The sequence below is a fragment of the Mustelus asterias genome, chromosome 11 (assembly GCF_964213995.1).
Source record: "Mustelus asterias chromosome 11, sMusAst1.hap1.1, whole genome shotgun sequence".
Lineage (NCBI taxonomy): Eukaryota > Metazoa > Chordata > Chondrichthyes > Carcharhiniformes > Triakidae > Mustelus > Mustelus asterias.
The window spans coordinates 31080474-31101952 of record NC_135811.1 but is presented as its reverse complement, the minus strand read 5'-3'; the positions used below and the strand labels follow the sequence as shown (position 1 = coordinate 31101952).

General features: G+C 44.2%; 1 protein-coding gene across 8 annotated transcripts in view; it reads left to right on the top strand.

Moving 5' to 3' along the window:
* Positions 1-17878, top strand: part of LOC144500456 (uncharacterized) — a 230807-nt gene extending 212929 nt beyond the window's left edge. For all 8 annotated transcript variants that reach the window (XR_013498979.1, XR_013498978.1, XR_013498977.1 and 5 more), the window contains one exon: positions 17209-17878. Coding sequence is in view for 4 of the 8 variants with exons in the window: in XM_078223394.1 (XP_078079520.1) it covers positions 17209-17376 (168 nt within the window). In the remaining 4 variants the exon portion in view is untranslated. The remainder of the gene's footprint in view (positions 1-17208) is intronic.
* The last annotated feature ends 3601 nt before the right edge of the window (positions 17879-21479 follow it).

Genomic DNA, 21479 nt, shown 5'->3' with positions numbered 1-21479 from the left:
TTCAAAATAATATCAGTCTACGGTTAAATGAAGAGAAGAAATGGGGTTGCTCAGTTACTGATTCATGAACTTGTAGTGGAACACACAAACAATTGTTGATTTATGAATTAATTATAAATTCAAAGCTTTAGTCAGTACAAATTATTTGTAGATACCAAAGGAATGCAATAACAACTTGTGTTTATATCATGTCTTTAATGTACAAAACATTGTAAGGTGCCTAAAAAAGGTACACTCAGACAAAATGGTTGCCTATCTGAAGAGAGCTATTAGGAAGGGTGACTGAAGAATTGGGCCACGAGGTAGATTTTAAGGAGCATCTTAAAGGAGATAAAGAGTAGATTGGTTAAAGATCCAGTGCATTGGACTAGACAACAGAAGACATCTGTGTCAATGATAGGGTGAAAAAAGGGGAGATGCACAGGAAGTCAGAGCCTGAGAAATAGAAAGTTTGGTGTGGACTTGATTGACTGTAGGAGGTTGGGAGGGTCAAGACCATGAAGGAATTAAAACATAAAGATGAGAGTTTTAAACTGCAGCCATTGGGAAATGACCAATCAATGGAGGTTAGTGAGCAGTGCTGATGAGTGAATGGAACATAGTGTGGGGTAAAATATTAAGAGAACTTAAAGTTTGCGGCGGTGAAAGATGAAAAGCAATCTGGAGAACATTGAGTTATTTGAGTTTTGAAATGATAAAGGCATGAGTAAGGGTATCAGGAGCAGATGTAGAGTTGTTACAGAGATGAAAGTTAGTGATATTTTTGATGGAGATTTTAGAGAAAGGCTTAGCTTTGTATTTAATAGTGTGTTGAGATTGCAAACAATCTGGTAGATAATGGAGAAAGCAAGCTGGGGATTCTTTGCTCCGTAGAGTGACTATGATCTGGTGGGTGATTTTGACAGAGGACAAGGAGATCCAAAAGCACTCTATATAGTGATTCAGTTCTCTGGAGGAATCAGCAGCAAAATTTTAAAAAATAATTAAGATAATAGCATAACACAGTTGGCATGAGCAAGTGGGCAGGCCCACTACTGAGCTCTTGGCACTGCTGGGATTTCTGGAGTTGCAATCCAATCAGATTGGCTAGCCGGTCTCAAAGGCAGGGCTTCCTTCCTAGTGGAGGACAGAAGTCCCACAGTAAGACAATTTAATCCATCCACAGTGTATTATGGCTGTGGGATGGGCTTGCACAGAGCGAATTGGCGTCCAGCTAACTTTTCTACTGGGGTTGGACAAGCTGTCCACTGCCCCATAATATGCAGTCCAACATTGGCATGGCCTTTTATTTGACCCTGAGCTAAGTTCCCAATCTCATAGCCTCTGTCACCGAGACCAGTTATTTTTACCATCATAAAGTCTCCTTTTCTCCTTCCTCACATCTTCTGCTGCTGAAAACATCATCCATCCCTTTATTACTATTGGACTCAACAATTTCAATGCTCTCCTTTAGCTTCCCATCTTCCATCCTCTATAAACTTAAGCTTCCAACATTCCTGTACTTCTCCAATTCTATCCCCTTGTTCATCCCCAATTTTCATTACTTCACTATTGGCAGTCATCTCTTCTATTGTCTTGGCCTTAACCTTAGAGAATTCCTACCCTAAAATTCTCCTACTCTCTACTTCCCATGCTCCTTTAAGATGCTGCTTAAAATCTACAATAGGAAGTCTCACAACACCAGGTTAAAGTCCAACAGGTTTATTTGGAATCACAAGCTTTTGGAGCACTGCTCATTCATGAGGTGATGAGCACTGCTCATTCATCAGGTGATGAAGGAGCAGTGCTCCGAAAGCCTGTGATTCCAAATAAAACTGTTGGACTTTAATCTGGTGTTGTGAGACTTCCTACTGTGCCCCACCCCAGTCCAATGCTGGCATCTCCACATCATATTTAAAATCTACCTCTGTGATCATTCTTTTGCTCATTTATCCACGTAACTTATTAAGTTGCTTGGGTCAAATCTAATTTGCTAGCAATCCCGTAAAGCATCCTCTGACATTTTACTGCATTAAAAGTACCATATAAACACAAATCGTTATTGTTCACAAGGACAAGTTTTCGAAGCTGGCAAAATCAGCCAATTTATCTATTTACAGGAGATTGGTCTCTCAACTCAAGCATTCCACCGTTGCTATCCCATATCATAAGAACATAAGAAATAGGAGCAGGAGTAGGCCATCTAGCCCCTCGAGCTTGCCCCGCCATTCAATAAGATCATGGCTGATCTGAAGTGGATCAGTTCCACTTACCCGCCTGATCCCCATAACCCCTAATTCCCTTACCGATCAGGAATCCATCTATATATCATAGAATCATAGAAACCCTACAGTGCAGAAAGAGGCCATCTGGCCCATTGAGTCTGCACTGACCACAATCCCACCCAGGCCCTACCCCCATATCCCTATATATTTACCCGGTAATCCCTCTAACCTATGCATCTCAGGACACTAAAGGGCAATTTTAGCATGGCCAAACAATCTAACCCGCACATCTTTGGATTGTGGGAGGAAACCGGAGCACCTGGAGGAAACCCATGCAGACACGAGGAGAATGTGCAAACTCCACACAGACAGTGACCCAAGCCAGGAATCGAACCCAGGTCCCTGGAGCTAAGAAGCAGCAGTGCTAACCACTGTGCTACTGTGCCGCCATATGCATCTTACAGAGAATACAACAATAATTTGCCTGTTAATTCATGTTTAGTTTAAATTGGGTGAAATTTTCCATGTTTGATCCTGGGGTCAGAGCAGCAGAAAAATAGAAGATTGTTTCAACTCTTGGGTAAATCTATAACCTAGGTTCCAGAAATACACCAAATATGAACCACAATCTAACTTAGTAACAGAAACAAACAGGAACAGTTGAATTGTAAAATGTTACAATAAAGGTAAATACTAAAAAAGTGAACTTAACCTTGTTATTCCAATCTATGCGTGTGGAAGTAACGCAGGAAAATGGTTAATTCTTTTCTTGTCATTCATGCGTGCAATTTTATAAAATCTCTTTATCTGTTTTCCTAAGGCACACCCCTTACCACAGACTACATTATTTTGAATGCACTTTTTCTTAGGCAGTCCCTCTGAGTCGAGGATGATTTGCTTCCACACTACAAATTAGATTTCAGGAGTCCAGTGTGCGTCCTATAGTGTCTGTCACAGGTGGGGCAGATAGTGGTTGGAGGAGTGGGTGGGTGGGGTGCCCGGTTTCCTGCTGTCAAGTGCTGTCAACACTTGGCTATAGCTTGCTCTTGGAGATGGAACTGGTTCAGCTCCTTCCCTGATGTTTTTCCTCCATTTCAGACAATCTTGGGCCAGAGATTCCCAGGTGTCAATGGGAATGTTGCACTTTATCAAGACAGTTTTGAAGGTGTCCTTGAAGAGTTTCTTCTGCCCTCCTGGGGTTGTTTGCTGTGTCGAAGCTCCACATTAAGCACTTGTTTCAGGATTCTCATGTCACACATGCAGACAATGTGGCCTGCGCAGTGGAGTTGAACAAGCATGGTCAATGCTTCGATGCTGGAGGTGTTGCCCTGAGCGATAACACTAACATTGGTGTGCCTATCCTGCTAATGAATTTCCAGGATCTTGAAGGGGCAGTGCTGGTGGTACTTCACCAGGGTTTTGAGGTGCTTACTGTACATAGTCTATTGGCCCGATTTTACCATTTTAATTCTAAGTGCTGAATCTGGGCGCAATTCAGATCCGACTTGGAAACCTGTTATCAGGCGTCCCCATACGCACTTAGCCCTGAAAAAAAGTCGTGAATCTGAATCGCGCTGTGGGCAGGTGGAGTTTATCACGCCTGAAACGCTGCAGCTCCGATCGGAGCCTTCAACTGTGCATGCGTAGTGAAAAGAAATTTGAAAAACGTGCCCCTGTCACATCGCTCTTGGGCCGCAAAAAGCGGATAAAGAGGCCCAGGAGCGATGGCCCCACAGACATCACCCCCACAACATAATTGTCCCCCTTATCCACCCATCCCTTCGCTACCCAGACCAATTGCGACCCTGTGCCCCACTTCCCTCTCACCAATCGCCCACAGAGCAGCAGCAATTCCCCCTGCCATCCCCCCCCCTCACCCCCCTCCCCCACCAATCGCCCCGCAGAGCAGCAGCAATCCCCCCTGCCATCCCCCCCCCCTCACCCCCTCCCCCACCAATCGCCCGCAGAGCAGCAGCAATCCCCCCTGCCATCACCCCCCCCCCCCCCCCCCCCCCCCCAATCGCCCACAGAGCGGTAGCGGTCCCTGCTGCCCCCCCCCCACCAGACATCCATCTGGCCTTCCCACCCCATCACCACCACCACCAGAGAATGATCTGGCCTCGCTTCTCCTCCCTCTCCCCACCAAAGAATGATCTGACCTCCCTCCTCCCCCCCACCAGAGATACATCTGATCCGCCTCCCTCCTCCCCACCAGAAAACGATCGGGTCTCCCTCCCTCCCCCCACTGCCACCAGAGAATAATCTGGCCTACCCCCCACCCCCACCAGAGAATGATCTGGCCTGCCTCCCTCCAACCCCCACCCCCCCACCACTGATCTGAGTTGGAGAGCCGTTGGAAGCTCTGAACCTACCTCTTCAGAAGCTGGAGCACCCGAAACAGACCTTTGCCGAGCATGTCTGTTTCATGCCGAATCTGGACGCACAAACACGCAAATGCATTTAAATCGCTATTGCGCCCGTTTCGGGCATGGTTCAGATTGCGGCCATTTTCGGGCCTTGGTAAAGTGGGCATCTGCGCCGACTCAGGCATAGATCACGCTAATCGCCTCACGCCCGACTTTACCAAGTTTTCGCGCCCAAAAACAGGCACACGCAATGGTAAAATCGGGCCCCATGTCTCTGAGCTATATAGGAGAGTGGGTATCATTACTGCTCTGTAGACCATGAGCTTGGTGCCTGGTCTCCAAACATACTCTTCCTCAGGCAAACAAAAGTTACATTGGCACTCAGGCTGTGTATATTTCCTTAAAGTTATATTCCCTTAAAAGGGAAAGATAGAGCAAACCATTCCAGAGCTCCCTGAATGAAAAAGGTGATAGAAATTCAGATAATGAAGGAAAGTGTGCTTATGGCAGGTGTCAGGTGGAAAATGCAATTGAAAACCAAGAGGAATTCAGAAAGTTCAGAGAGGAGATGAAAAAGCACATTAGAGAAGCAAAGTGGAATTATGAGAAGAAAATGGCCGCCAAAGTTTTCAATAGGCATATAAATAGTAAAATGCTAGTAAAAGGAGGAGTAGGCTTATTAGGGACCTAAAAGGGAATTTATACATGGAGGCTGGGGGCATGACTGAGGTACTAAGTGAATATTTTGCATCCATCTTTATCGAGGAAGTAGACGCTACCCAGGACATGGTGACAGATGAGGAAACTCTGTCCCCCGAAGTGTTCAGAACTGACAAGGAGCAGTTGAATAGTCTGTCAGTACTGAAAGTTGACCAGACACCGGGACCAGATGAGATGCATCAAAGGATATTGAAGGAGGTGAGAATGGAAATTGTTGAGGCGATGGCCAATAATCTTCCAGTCTTCTCTAGACTTGGAGGAGGTGCCAGAGAACTGGAGAATTACAAATATTATGCCCTTGTTCAATAAAGGTTGTAAGGATAACCCCAGCAATTACAGGACAGTCAGTTTAACATCAGTGGTGGGCAAGCTTCTGGAAACAATTATTCCAGATATAATTGAAAGTCACATGAAAAATGTGGATTGATTAGGAAAAGCCAACATGGATTTCTAAATGGGAAATCACGTTTAACTAACTTGCTGGAGTTTTTTGAGAAGATAACAAAAGGGTTGATGAAGGTAATGCTGCTGAAATTGTACATGGCCTTTCAGAAGGCATTCTGTATAATGCCGCAAAAACTTTTGTGAGAGAAGTTATAGCTCATGGAATAAAGGGACAATGTGGATACAAAATTGGCTGAATAATTGGAAGCAGAGGCCAGTGGATATTTTTAGGGCTGAAGGAAGGTTTGTAGTTGTGTTCCTCAGGGGTCAATATTGGGATCCTTGCTTTTCCTGATATATATTAATAATCTAGATCTTGGTGTGCACGGGACAATTTCAAAGTTTGTGGATGACATAAAACTTGGAAATATTGCAAGCTGTGAAGAGGATTGTGTAGAACTTCAAAAGGATAGAGACAAGTTGGTGGAGTGGGCATATGGGTGGCAGATGAAGTTCAATGTGTAGAAGTGTGAGGTGATGCATTTTGGTAGGAAGAACATGAAGAGACAATATAAAATAAGGGGTAAAATTCTTAAAGGGGTGCAGGAGCGGAGGGACCTTGGTGTATATGTGCATACATCATTGAAAGTGGCAGGACAGGTAGAGAGAGCAGTTAATCAAGCGTACAAGAGGTCACAGGTTTAGATGCTGGAGAGTAGATACAGAGGAGATGTTAGGGGTAAGTTTTTCACTCAGAGGGTGGTGGGTGCGTGGAATCGGTTGCCGGTAGTGGTGGTGGAGGCGGATTCGATAGGGTCTTTTAAGAGACTTTTGGATAAGTTCATGGAAGTTAGTAAGATAGAGGGTTATAGGTAAGCCTAGTAGGTAGGGACATGTTCGGCGCAACTTGTGGGCCGAAGGGCCTGTTTGTGCTGTAGCTTTTCTATGTTCTATAATATCCTGGGCTTTATTAATAGGGACAAAGAGTAGAAGAGCAAAGAGGTTATGCTGAATTTATAGAAGACACAAGTTAGACCTCAGCTGGAATATTGTGTACAATTCTGGGTGCCACACTATAGGAAGGATGTGAATGCATTGGAGAGAATGTAGAAGAGTTTACAAGAATGGTTCCAGGGATGAGAAACTTCAGTTATGAGGATAGATTGGAGAGATTGGGACATCTTCTTAGAGAGAGAAAGGCTAAGAGGAGATTTTATAGATTTGTTCAAAATCATGAGGGACAGAGTGGATAGAGTGAAACTGTTCCTGCTCGTAAAAGGACCAAGACTGAGAGGGCACAAATTTAAAGTGATTTGCAAAAGAAGCAAAAAAGTGATATGAGAAAAAGCTTTTTAACACAGCGAGTGATTCGAGTCTGGAATGCACTGCCTAGCAGGTTCAATCGAAGGATACGAGAAGGCATTAGATGATTTCCTGAACAGAAACAATGTACAGGGGAATGGGTAAAGGCAGGGGAATGGCACTAAATCATGATGCTCTTTGGAGAGCTGGTGCAAACATGAATGGGCCAAATAGCCTCCTCCTGTGCCATAACAATTCTGTGATTCTGCATTGAACCTCGGCGCCAATGTCTGTCCTTGTTGATAGTCGGCTCCCAAGTGGAAAGTGGTCGACATTGTCCGAGGTCTCATCATGGATTTTGATAACTGGGGAGGCGGGCAGCGCTGTGTGGTGGGTGCAGGTTGGTTGAGAATCCTTGTTTTACGAATGTTTAGACTCATGCTCTCTCACGCCTTGGTAAAGGTGTTGACGATAGCTGAAGCTTGGCCTCTTAAGTGTGCGTGGATGCAGGTATCGTCTGCATACTGTAGTTCAATAATAGAGGATGGGATGACTTTGGATCTGGCCTACAGACGTCAGAGATTGAATGGATTCCCATTTGTTCTGTAGTTTATCTCCATTCCAGCAGTGAGCTTGCTGAGGGTAAGATGGAACATTGCAGCAAGGAAGATTGAAAAGAGCATTGGTGCGATGACACAGTCTTGTTGACCCAGTCTCAACGTGAATTGGGTCTGCGGTGGACTCGTTGGTAAGGATCACAGCTTGCATGTCATTGTGGAGCAGGCAGAGGAGAATAGTAACAAACTGTTGGGAGCAGCCAAAACAGAAGAGGACGCACCATAACCCCTTGTGGCTGACAGTGTTGAAGGCTTTGTGAGGTCAACAAAGGCCATTTACTGTTCCCTGCATTTTTCTTGTAGTTGCCACACGGTAAAGATGATGTGCATCGTGCCCCTTAGTGGGCAGAATCCACCTTGTAACTTTGAGAGGAACTCTTCAGCCACAGGGAGAAGGCGATTCAGAAGGACTCTTGCGATGACCTTCCCTGTAACCAACACCAGGGAAACTCCTCTGTAGTTGCTGCAGTTGGACCTCATCTATTGTGTTGCCCTTAAAGGGATAATGACCACAGTCACCATGGGGTCATTGAATGCTTCAGTGTTGATTTTCCTGCTGCATTGTTTCTGTTGCCGTTGCTGGTTTGGAGTGACATTGATGTTGCTCTTAGTGTATATTAAATGGTGGTGTGTCCAACAGCCATTGGTTCTTCTTCACTCACCTGATGAAGGAACAGTGCTTCGAAAGCTTGTGATTCCAAATAAACCTGTTGGACTTTAACCTGGTGGTGTGAGACTTCTTACTGTGCCCACCCCAGTCCAATGCTGGCATCTCCACATCTTGGTTCTTGTCATGGCACAGGTGATCCGCACGTCATTGCAGCTGTACACTAATCTCATCTGTCTTTGTTGGGCTTGTCCATGAGGATCCTGAAGTTCCAGATCATGAACTTCATTTTAAAGGGAAGGTGATGCCTGGGCATGAGTTCTTTTAATGTGGGTGGTTGTTGCACACCAGCTACCACAGGGGCTTGGCAGAGCAAAGCTTCTGTCCACTGGCAAGGAAGTCCAAGACGACTGAAGACCAAGCTTCACAAATGGGCCTAGGACATACAAGCATGAATACTGATACTGTGCCCCTTTCTTCGTCCCACAGGATCTCTCTCTGGGATTCACAAAGTGCAGTGATGGCCTCATGAGTGGCACTGGCAAGTGGGTCCATTTGGTAAAATTCAATTCTATTCAGCATGCGGCAGCCTGAGTGCTGCTTTAAGCTGGTTTCCCCGCTGCCCTCTCATGCTGCTCCACACTGGTTCGCCACTCTTCTCCCACACTGTTCCACACTGGGTTCGTCGCCCTCGTCCTATACTGCTCCACTCTGGGTTCGCTGCACTTCTCCTTCGCTCCTTTATACTGAATTCAACGCTCTCCTCCTATGCTGTTCCACATTGGATTCACTGCCCTCTTCCCACACTGCTCCATACAATTTTATCCCTCGCTGTTCTTGCTGACTCTCAGAGTGAACTCCTGTTCTTTTACTCTCAGTGCTTTTATCCCCTGCTGTTCTTTAAAAGCACAGGCTAGTAATGATGGCCTTTATTAGGCCATCTGTGGAGAATCATGAATTGCTTGTAGATCATGAAGGAATTCACAACGTCTTGCATTTGTAAAGTGCCTTATCATGCTCTTGAACTTTCTTGAAACCAGGACTGTTTCAGATTCTGTAATCAGCACCAAGTTTCACGGGGAGCCCCCTTAATTGGCATGGAGATGGGTTTGGCAGCTAACTACTGAACGTCGAACCAGGCCGGAGGTGGGACTTTGCAAGTGCAGGCCTGATTTAAGGAACCGTGACAGCCATACTGTGGCTATGCCTGAGTGCTGTTATCTCATGTTGTATATGCGGTAGGTCTCACAAAGAGATTCAATGTCTTGTATGGTTGAACGTTAAATGTTTATTTCTAACACATAACATTGTACATATATAAAAAATATAACCCAATCTATGAGTTAACTCCAGGCTTTCTTCTACACAGGTCTCTGTCCAGTCCACACTGGCTCTAGTCTTAGGTCATGTGGCTCTATGGGTGGTGCTGTTTACCAGTTCCCACATTAACCCTTGCTATGCTAAATACCCTTGTAATACACCTCCCCTCATTTCTTTACATACCATATTTACATTACAGTTGTGCTACCCCATCTCCCCCTGCCTTAAGTCTCTGACTTTATACATTCAGATAGTCTGGAGGCTTGACAATTCTGCCAAGTGTCGTTCTGGTCACATTCAGAGGAGCACAAGGCTCTGTTGATTTGAGAAATTTTTGTTGATTTGGAATTTGAGTTGCAGTCTGCGTTTCTGGCACTTCTTTATCTTCTTCTGTTATGCTTTTTCTGCTCTTTGGAGTTGAACTTTTCTTTGTCAACGGCACATCTGCTCTGCTCAGAGACCACCAACTTGTCCCATTCTTTCCAGAATGTCTTCACTTTGTTCATAATTGGTATGGTTTTTCTTTTTCCATCTGGTCTGCTGTATTCTTTGTGGGAGTTGAAGGTGTCTCTCCCTGTAGTTTGAATGTTCCTCATCAATGTACTCACCTTGCAGTTTGGCTTTTATTGCGACACTATGCTCTTCTGTGTGTTGAAGTGTGTTCTGGTGCATTGACAGTCATTAATTCCATACTCCAGCATCATCTCGCAGCATTGCACATTGCCTTGAAGTTGAAATGTCTATGCCATGATGTTTACACATAGTGTGACAGCAATCATTGGAGCTTCGGGTTGGGGCCCATTCTTCTGTTGCTGGTCATTTTCCTATGTATCTTCCACTCAAGCTACAGTGGTTGGCTGGTCTGACCAAAGAGGACCTTCTGCCAAATTGGATAAACTGGCTCTGCGAACAGTGATGACAATTTAGAGCTGATGTCCCAGTCGAGAGTCTTTTGACTAGTGGACATCTCAGGAACCTGCATTTCTGTGTAGCTGATGACAGAGGTTATCTTGACATCTTCTGCCATTTTAAGAAGGTGAGGGGTGTTGTATGATAGGGTAGAGATTGTGTTATCATGCTGCCACTTAGTCATGTGTTTAGTTTGTGATGTCATCAGCTACCTTGCAGGTTTTTAGTCAGTCTCACCCAAGCCTTTGTACAGTGAACAACTTTTCAATAAACCTGCCTTGTTGACTTCAACCTACCCATGTGCTGCGACTCTACTTTCTTTTATCCTCACAAGTGCAACATATCTAACAGGATAAAAATAAAATTGGTGATGAGGAGTGGATTAAAAATTACTTCTAGCAAAAGTAAAAGAGGAAAAGAAAAATCAGAGCTGCACTTACTCGTGGGGGGGGTGGGGGGGGGGGGGTCGAAGTCCTTTCGATGTTTCAGATGATTGGAACAGAATCAGCAGTAGGTCAGCAATCACACCTGACATCGAACCAGTAAGATAGTGGGGCTGAAAGAAAGGTCCCTATCAAAAACTAAAAGTAGAGCGATCTGAGGTGTTCAGGATGCAGAGTCCACCATGTGTATAATTTAAGTGAGGCACAGAGGTAGAGAGAAAACAAGATAGATTTTCCTTACATTGCATTGAAATCTAGAGCTAACTGTTACATTGGCTCACACTAGAGAAAAAATAAAACTGTTATTACCAAGAGAAGCTCCTGGAAAAAGTCATTGCGCAGATCCCAGTAACCCGGTAAAAATGGTGGGAAGGTTTGGTGCCATTGGCTCATTTGACGAAGAATCTGAGAGTTGAAAGTCTTGTGTAGTATGATTTTATTACTATATACTGGCAAATAAGATTCCGCAGCATATTGTAGTCCCTGATTTTCTTAGTCTCATTGGCAGTAAAACTTGCAATTTACTACAAAGTCTGGTTCAGCCCAAGAAACCCGACGGCAAAACATACCAAGAGTTATCTATTTATATAGAGGACCTTAATTATAGCAGAATGTTTTAGATTCCATGAACAAAGTTACTAGAAGGAGAGAAGGTAGCTCAATTTATGGCAACCCTAAAGCACCTCACAGAACATTGTGAATCTGGTGACTCTCTGGATGATACAATTAGAGACTGTTTGGTTTGCGGACTGAGGAATGAGGCTACATGATGGAAAAACAAAATGGATTCCACTGAAAGAATTTACAACATGGAAGAGAAAAGTAATCTGCACAATGAAGAATATAGCACCTAAATTTGATGAGGAATTTAAGTTAAATGTATTTTTGATACAAGGACAATCACATTGGTTCTGGGTATTTCTAAAATTAAATGGACAGCCAATAAGAATGGAGGTTGATAAGGGGGCTGCTGTTTCCCTAATTCCTGAGACCAAATTACCCCCAGTATTGAGCTTGATAGTTTTGTCATCACCACCGCGCCCCCCCACCCCACCCCCCACCAAATCATGTCCCTGCGAAGAGGATGATAACCCTGCACTGTCCAATCGCTTACTGCCCACTCCCCCACCACTTGTACTGGGCCGATGACACACATCTCTCAAATTCCCTTCTGCACCATTCACCATTTTATGACCATTTTATGAGCCCACGGGGTGGCCATGACTGGCTCCCCACTGTGTATCATTAGGTACAGTAAGAAGTCTCACAACACCAGGTTAAAGTCCAACAGGTTTATTTGGTAGCAAATACCATAAGCTTTCGGAGCAATGCTCCTTCGTCAGATGGAGTGGTCTCTGTTCTCAAACAGGGCACAGACACAGAAATCAAATTACAGAATACTGATTAGAATGCAAATCTCTACAGCCAGCCAGGTCTTAAATGTACAGACAATGTGGGTGGAGGGAGCATTCAACACAGGTTAAAGAGATGTGTATTGTCTCCAGACAGTACAGCTTGTGAAATTGTGCAAGTCCAGGAGGCAAGCTGTGGGGGTTACTGATAATGTGACATAAATCCAACATCCCGGTTTAGACCGTCCTCATGTGTGCGGAACTTGGCTATCAGTTTCTGCTCAGTGACTCTGCGCTGTCGTGTGTCGTGAAGGCCGCCTTGGAGAACGCTTACCTGAAGATCCAAGGCTGAATGCCCGTGACTGCTGAAGTGCTCCCCCACAGGAAGAGAACAGTCTTGCCTGATGATTGTCGAGCAGTGTTCATTCATCCGTTGTCGTAGCGTCTGCATGGTTTCCCCAATGTACCATGCCTCGGGACATCCTTTCTTGCAGCGTATCAGGTAGACAACATTGGCCGAGTTGCAAGAGTAGGTACCGTGTACCTGGTAGATGGTGTCCTCACGTGAGATGATGGCATCCGTGTTGATGATCCGGCACATCTTGCAGAGGTTGCTGTGGCAGGGTTGTGTGGTGTCGTGGTCACTGTTCTCCTGAAGGCTGGGTAGTTTGCTGCGGACAATGGTCTGTTTGAGGTTGCGTGGTTGTTTGAAGGCAAGAAGTGGGGGTGTGGGGATGGCCTTGGCGAGATGTTCGTCTTCATCAATGACATGTTGAAGGCTCCGGAGGAGATGCCGTAGCTTCTCCGCTCCGGGGAAGTACTGGACGACGAAGGATACTCTGTCCACCGTGTCCCGTGTTTGTCTTCTGAGGAGGTCGATGCGGTTTTTCGCTGTGGCGCGTCGGAACTGTTGATCGATGAGTCGAGCGCCATATCCTGTTCTTATGAGGGCATCTTTCAGCGTCTGGAGGTGTCTGTTGCAATCCTCCTCAGAAGACAAACACGGGACACGGTGGACAGAGTACCCTTCGTCGTCCAGTACTTCCCCAGAGCGGAGAAGCTACGGCATCTCCTCCGGAGCCTTCAACATGTCATTGATGAAGACGAACATCTCGCCAAGGCCATCCCCACACCCCCACTTCTTGCCTTCAAACAACCATGCAACCTCAAACAGACCATTGTCCGCAGCAAACTACCCAGCCTTCAGGAGAACAGTGACCACGACACCACACAACCCTGCCACAGCAACCTCTGCAAGACGTGCCGGATCATCAACACGGATGCCATCATCTCACGTGAGGACACCATCTACCAGGTACACGGTACATACTCTTGCAACTCGGCCAACATTGTCTACCTGATACGCTGCAAGAAAGGATGTCCCGAGGCATGGTACATTGGGGAAACCATGCAGACGCTACGACAACGGATGAATGAACACCGCTCGACAATCACCAGGCAAGACTGTTCTCTTCCTGTGGGGAAGCACTTCAGCAGTCACGGGCATTCAGCCTTGGATCTTCAGGTAAGCGTTCTCCAAGGCGGCCTTCACGACACACGACAGCGCAGAGTCACTGAGCAGAAACTGATAGCCAAGTTCCGCACACATGAGGACGGTCTAAACCGGGATGTTGGATTTATGTCACATTATCAGTAACCCCCACAGCTTGCCTCCTGGACTTGCACAATTTCACAAGCTGTACTGTCTGGAGACAATACACATCTCTTTAACCTGTGTTGAATGCTCCCTCCACCCACATTGTCTGTACATTTAAGACCTGGCTGGCTGTAGAGATTTGCATTCTAATCAGTATTCTGTAATTTGATTTCTGTGTCTGTGCCCTGTTTGAGAACAGAGACCACTCCATCTGACGAAGGAGCATTGCTCCGAAAGCTTATGGTATTTGCTACCAAATAAACCTGTTGGACTTTAACCTGGTGTTGTGAGACTTCTTACTGTGCTTACCCCAGTCCAACGCCGGCATCTCCACATCATATCATTAGGTAGCCACCCCTCTGCTCTAGTGAAACTGGCTGGCGCTAGGAACAGTGTTGGGAAACTGGCCTACAGTTGATTGCTAGTATTTTTGATATCTGCCTTCCTCCAGTCCTGCAGACCCAAACCTTCAGCCCCATATTTATAAAATTAGATTCTCAGGGACAAAGAGGTTGTTAAGCAGTTATTATAACTTAGCATTGTATTAAAAATACTCAATTACTCCTGATTAAACAAGGCTTAACTTTTTACAGTAAGAATGGTGGATAAATAATTTATGCTCACGAGTTATCAATGATTTCAATTTTGATTCCATTTGCAAGGCTGCAACAGTGCACTTAGTGGAAGAACATGGTATCTCCAACATCAGAATTCTGCACGTGCTGGCACCAGAAGTTGCTGTCAGACTTACCCAGAGTTAACAGCCTCGCCATTATTTCTACAGCAAGTTCCAGGCCAATATTTTGTACATTTTTTCCCTTGAATTTTTATAGGAGGCTGAGTTTTGATAGTATTTCATAATAAGCCTGTAAATTGTCTAAAATGCCAAATGGAACTAAGATGAGTACAGTGAAGGAACAATAATTAGCTCCAAGTCAGAACGTAGTGTGGCTTGGAGGGGAACTTACAGGTGGTGTTGTTCCTATTTATCCTTTAACGTAGTAAAGGTCACAGGTTTAGCAGGTGCAACTTCGTGTTATCTTGCTAACAGCAGCACACCAGCTTGGCAAGCTGCTGCAATGCATTTTATGGATAGTACATACTGCTGTCACTGTGTACTGGTAGTGGAAGGGTAAATGTTGAAAATGGTGGATTGAGTGCCAGACAAGCAAGCTTCATCCTGGATGATGTTGAGCTTCTTGAGTGTTGTTGGAGTTGCACTCATCCAGGCAAGTGCAGAGTATTCCATCACATTGGTGGTCGGACTTTGAGGAGTCGGGAGGTGTGTTACTTGCCTTAGAATGTCCAGCCTCTGACTTGGTCTTGTAGCCACAGTATCTCAGTGGTTGGTCCAGTTAAGTTTCTGATCAATAGTGATCCTCCAGGATGTTGATAGTAAATGAGTAGCTACCAGCTGTACAGCACCCAAATGAAATACTGTAGGTACTGAAGGGGAGACCAGATTTTATATAAAACCTGATATCACCCTCACTGATACCCAATTGCTTTTCTTCTCTCTTCTTCATCTCCACATAAGTTAGGAACCCACAAAGGTAATGAACACAAACCGCCTTTCACTGAGCATTGCAACCTTCATTCCAGCTTTGGCACTCATGAGTGAAGCAACATAAAATTATAAGTGAGCTGGCTTTGGTCACTGGTTCCCACACAGCCCTGCATGCATCTAAACAGGATATATTATAAACTAGTGTTGGCATGATGGCCTCGAAATTTCGTTATACTGCACCCCTTTTGTAGTTATGGAATGACTAAAAAGGGGTCCAATATTGTGTGTGGTGAGTGCATACATTCTGAAATGGAAATGTACTGCCTGACATAATGGTATAGGCATCAAAAGAAGCCTGCAGGGCTTGGTCCAGGACAGGTAGGCTGCTTACTTGTTCAAATAATTAGGGACGGACAATAAATGCTGGCCCAGCCAGCAATGCCCATATTCCATGAGTGAATAAAAAAGAGATCTTAAACCTGTTTAATATGTCCCTTATCAAGTTAGTTTCCAGAATTCAGCCAGCCTGAATCCAAATGTTACTACAAAATATCTAGGCTTGTTGCCAAGTCTATTGAAGCTCTTTCCTTGCTTGCATGCTAAGATGTAAGTCATATAATACCAGGAAAAAATACAGCCTATTTGTGCATCAAAGTCAAAACCATATTATCCTAAGTAATTTATTTACTTGATGTTTTCATAAAATAAAACTGGCAGTAAACTGGTGCTAGCTTTATTGAAGTTCTGCTCTGTAACCAAGCAATTGGAACTGTGCAAAAATGACTGTGGATAACATCCTTTCTTATTTTCTCCTCTCAGTAAAGAAAAAGCAGCCTCCATTAAATCTACACTACTATCATAGGACAATCCAAAATCAGGAACTTACCATACGGAAGAATAAGTGCAAATCCCTATTGTACAATTCTGTAGTACAGTGCATTGTTATAACCAGCCTGCTATACCACCAAATCTGCCTGCATATCTTTAAATATTGACTGGGTATAAGGCTAATTTATTTTTATAATCATGTTTCTTTTTTTCCTGAGAAAATTATGTGAAGAGCGACTAAAAATTATCAATGTTCCAAATTTTGTGAAAAAACACACAATTCTGCTGCTGTGGCCTGTGATATTTTAAGTCTTTTTTTAAACAAAAATGCAGCTCTGTTTTGTTCCCTGGTGACAGTTTGAATAGTTTCGATAACAGTTTGAGCAGCCAGTCTACTGTACTATTCATTTCCTCATCATCATACCACAAATAAATGATTAAAATTTATTATAATTGCAGTCCCTTAAAAGAACCCTCAAAGCTATGAGATGAGGTTTTGCTGTAATTTGAATTTTAGTGTTCCATTTACTCTGTCTTTTAATGTTCCTTGTAATGAAGTCATTAGTAAAAAACACATCTGGAAGTTCTTTGGGGAACATTTAATTTTCTGCTGGTTTGTCAATAACATAACTCATGGCACAAAGGCCCAGCTGCCGACAGAGTCATGCTGTAGAAATATCTATTCCTCTTATATGCGTTACTGACTGCACCTACAGCTGCAAAAAATGCAGCCGCACAAAGATAAAGTTTCCCAGCAAACTCGGCTCAAGAGATCTTTGACCTAGGGACATTGATATTTGCTAAGTTTTCACATTGATAACAAGCATCACTTTCACAGCTTGCCGACCTCTGCTTTGGCCCATTGCCCTTTCAGGTGAAAGGCGAGGTTAGAGAAAAGTCTAATGATGCTCCGTGGTCAATCCCTAGCTGCCCCCTGCCCCCAAGCTGTTGCCTAAACTAAGTAACCCTGAGTCTTTTGCTCTTTTCTAAAGGTGACTGTCAAGATGTACAAGCGAGGGGGCCGCGGCTGGTTATGGAGGCCTGTCTCTAGCACGGTGGTTATTCCATACAACACCCACATCGCATTCAGAGTCTGTGGAGAGGACACAGATGCAAAGATCCCAGCCAACAACATTGACAGAATCATCCTGAGCATATGAAATTGATTTCAGTATTAAACAGGCTCTGACAGCTGTGCCACACTATTACAATAATCTGCAACCATTTTTCATTGATCAGTTAATTTGTGTTCTTCAAGTAATCGAAACGCAAATCTCATTAGGCACAGGTCAGTGGGCATGAAAAAGGGAAAATTCATTTTGATAACCTAGTTGGCTGAAAAAATGTAATACATTAAGTTATGTGAGTTAAAGTGTACTGTGTACTCCAGTTTGAGTGTGCAAACACCCTGATAATTAAAAATTCGAGGACAACCTTTTTGTTGTTAATATAAGTGAGGTCACGCAGAAGAGATACCAGTTGATGTTTTGAATTACAAATAGATCATCTGGTACTTAAATTTTAAAAGTTTTATTTAACTCTACAGTTAGTTAAGGTGTTCTGTTTATTTAGTCATGTTTATTCTCAAGGCAACATACAATAGATCTTTATTAAACATGAGATGTGTGTTATGTGCTGAATAAAATGTTTTTTTTTTGAGGAGTTAGGTCTGTAACTTCCAAGCTCTGGGGTGTTGCAACTCAAGTGTGTGTGGAGGGGCGGGGGAGAGGGGGGTGGTGGAAGAGCAGAGGTTGGGGGCTGGTAGGGGAGAGAAGTTCCCTAAATATGCACTGGGGAACCTGCCGCACTCCCTGGAAGTCCCCCACATAAGGATTGCACAGCAATTACCATGATGATGAATCTTCCATTGCCCTGCAATAAGAACCATTAAAAGTACAATATAACTCGCAAACTTTGGATGATTACGACAGTCTTACAATAATAGTTACCCAGAAAATTTTAAAATTAAAACGACTTCTAACTTCTGGGGTAGTATAATAGGGACTCCCTGACTATCTTCCCAAACCCCTACAGGAATCCCCCTGCTCCCATGACCCCCCACCCCACCTAAGGCCCCCTGACTAACCCCACCCCCCACAACTCACCTCCCCACTGGACTCGAGCCACTTACTCAACTCAAACAAATGAGATTCCAACTACCAGCCTGGCCCCCACACAGGACTCCCCCAATCCCCCACATGACACCCACAGTACCTACCCTGATCCCACAGGACCCGCAACTGCCCTCCTCACCATCCTCCACTGACATCTCCCCCCACGCCCGACCACCCCCACTGACCAGCCAACTGATCACTTGACACGCCAACTGACCACACCAAATGACCACCCAACTGCATTGACCTCCACAGACCACCCAACCCTCCCAACTGATCACCTCCCCTCGACCACCGGAAGATCCCTACCCCTCAATCCTACCCACTTACCTTCTCTCTGGCTTCTCAAAGTGGCTGGACCTTTAAACTTACCAACTTTAGGGCAGAAGTGCCATACCAAAGGAGGGTGGCTTCCTTACCTCTGACTCTCCTGCCCTCAAGACAAGGCCTCTGGAACCCACTGCACTGCATTTTTCTTGCCCAGCCTGAGTCAGTAGGTTGGGCGAGAAAGGAGCGGCTTCATTTCCAGGTAAGTAGGAGGGGAGCGGCAATCCAACTCCGACTGCCATGCCACCCAAGTCACAACCTAAATTAATTGCATCCTTCACAATTTGAAAATGAATAATTTTTCTATTATTTTATTCAGAATCAAATTGTTTCATTTTGGTACATTAACTTAAAATTAGCTTTAAAAATTTTAGAAGTGAATAGGCCTGATTTTCTTCAATGTTACACAACTTCAATTCCCTTGTGTGGGGAGAGGAAAAAGGATGGAGCATATTATTTCAGGTCTCCATCTCTACTATATTGCCCCAGAATTTCCAGGGTTTTTCCAAATGGGTGGTAGGACGCAGATCTGCAACAGGCTGTTGGTATTAAAATATAATGGCTGGGCCGCATTTGACCCTCCCACATAATTTTTCTGTAAGTTCAGCTGTGGATTCGCTGAACTTTTGGACATCCCCTAAGAGCTAGCTGAGGGGCTTAACGTCACAACCCTTCTTAGGCCACAGGTTCCAGGGAAACCTTGAAGGGAAAGTTGTCAAAAAGTGAGATTATCTTGTTCTGCCAGCAAATTTTGGGGCCTCAAGTCAATTTCATTGCTGCTGGAGAACAGCAGTCCAGAGGCTAGTAGCCACAAGCTGCTTTGCTGGTTTCTATATCGTTACTACTACAAAGCCCTTCCAGAGGTCAAGAGTGCACAAGGATATGAAACCCAAACATTTGTGGCCGTCATAGACATTGCATTTCACTGTGGCGATATAGTGCGCTTCAGCTTAGAGAAAAATTGTACCCAACAAAGTTTTCCAATAAGAAGTCTCACAACACCAGGTTAAAGTCCAATAGGTTTATTTGGAATCACAAGCTTTCGGAGCACTGCTCCTTCATCAGGTGGACTAACCTGATGAAGGAGCAGTGCTCCGAAAGCTCGTGATTCCAAATAAACTTGTTGGACTTTAACCTGGTGTTGTGAGACTTCTTACTGCGACCACTCCAGTCTAACGCCAGCATCTCCACATCAAAGTTTCCCAGGTATTTGGAAAAACATGTATTTTACACAGGATGGATGATCAAAAGATTTATGGTAAGATCCTCCAGCAGAAAAGTTGCTCCAACCTAAAAATAAAGGGTTTCCAGATTGGTGGAATTTGAAAGCTTTTTCCCCTAAGCAAATTTGATGTGCATTGATGACTATTTTCCACTGAATTTAGCAGCAAAACAGAAAATTTCTGTGGCAATTCTAGTTAGGCATTAACCCTGTATTTTATATTAATTTCCCAAAATACTGATTAATTAAGGATAATTTATTCAGTGGCTAGTTAGATTCCTATCTTTACACTGATGGTATTTGCCCCTTCAACTGATATCTTTGCTAGAATTATAGAATCACTGCAGTGCAGAAGGAGGTCATTCGGCCCATCGAGCCTGCACCGACAACAATCCCACCTCAGGCCCTATCCTTGTAACCCCATGTATTTATCCTGCCAATCTCCCTGACACTAAGGGCAATTTAATGTGGCCAATCAACCTAACCCACATATCTTTGGACTGTGGGAGGAAACCGGAGCAACCGGAGGAAACCCACGCAGACATGAGGAGAACGTGCAAACTCCACACAGTCACCCAAGGCTGGAATTGAACCTGGGTCCTTGGCGCTGTGAGGCAGCAGTGCTAACCACTGTGCACCCCAAACATCATTCAAATCTTTATCACCAATGCATTTTTTACAATCTGCCATCTATTGTGGCCCATTAATGCTGCTCTGCCATTCAATGCAATGCTGATCTCGGGCTTCAAATCCACTTCCCTGTCCATTCCCCATATCTCTTAATCCCTGGAGAGACCAAAATTCTGTCTATTTCAGCCATAAATGCATTCAGTGATATGCCCTTTGGAGCAAAGAATTCCAAAGATTCAGTGAACGTGGAATAATTTCCCCCTCATCTCAGTTCTAAATGATCGCTCCTTATCCTGAGACTATACTTCCCCCTTGTTTTAGATTTGCCCAATCAGCAAAAAGGCAGAACTGCTAAATTTTTTCCGATGCAGAAGACACAAGAAAGAATGGCACAGAATAGATGAGAAATCTGCATTGTGATCTAGGAATACTGGGGAAAGAATGCTTCTCTGTACTGCAGGTACTAAAATCTTAAATGCAGTTTCAGCAAATGCATTTGGCTCCAACCAGCATATGGAGAATGGCTTGTTCCAGAGTTAGGGCATCACTGGTAGAAACCTTAGGATGACTAAAATGTATCTAAATTATTGTGTGATTACTTGAAGTAAAGACCTTCAGCTATTAAAAGCTGCAATACCTTGATATTGCTCTAGGTTGTTATCCTATCAGCCTGATAACTACTACAATAATCATGATCATAGTGAACCACCAGTCATGATGAATGGAAATTGGTTTAAAAGCATCATAATTAAATACTCTCTAGTCTGACAAAGAGGGCTCAATTTTCAGAAAAAAATGGACATGGTATCTTTTTTTAGTACCATAAAAATCAATGACCGCAATTATTTGGAATGAAAACTAAGGGCTGCTGTCAGTGGGAAAACTGGAGTGTTTCCCGTTGGCACAGGCAGCACTTGCCAGGTGGAATTCAACCACCTTTGGTTGAGAAAAAAATCCCCAATGGGACACA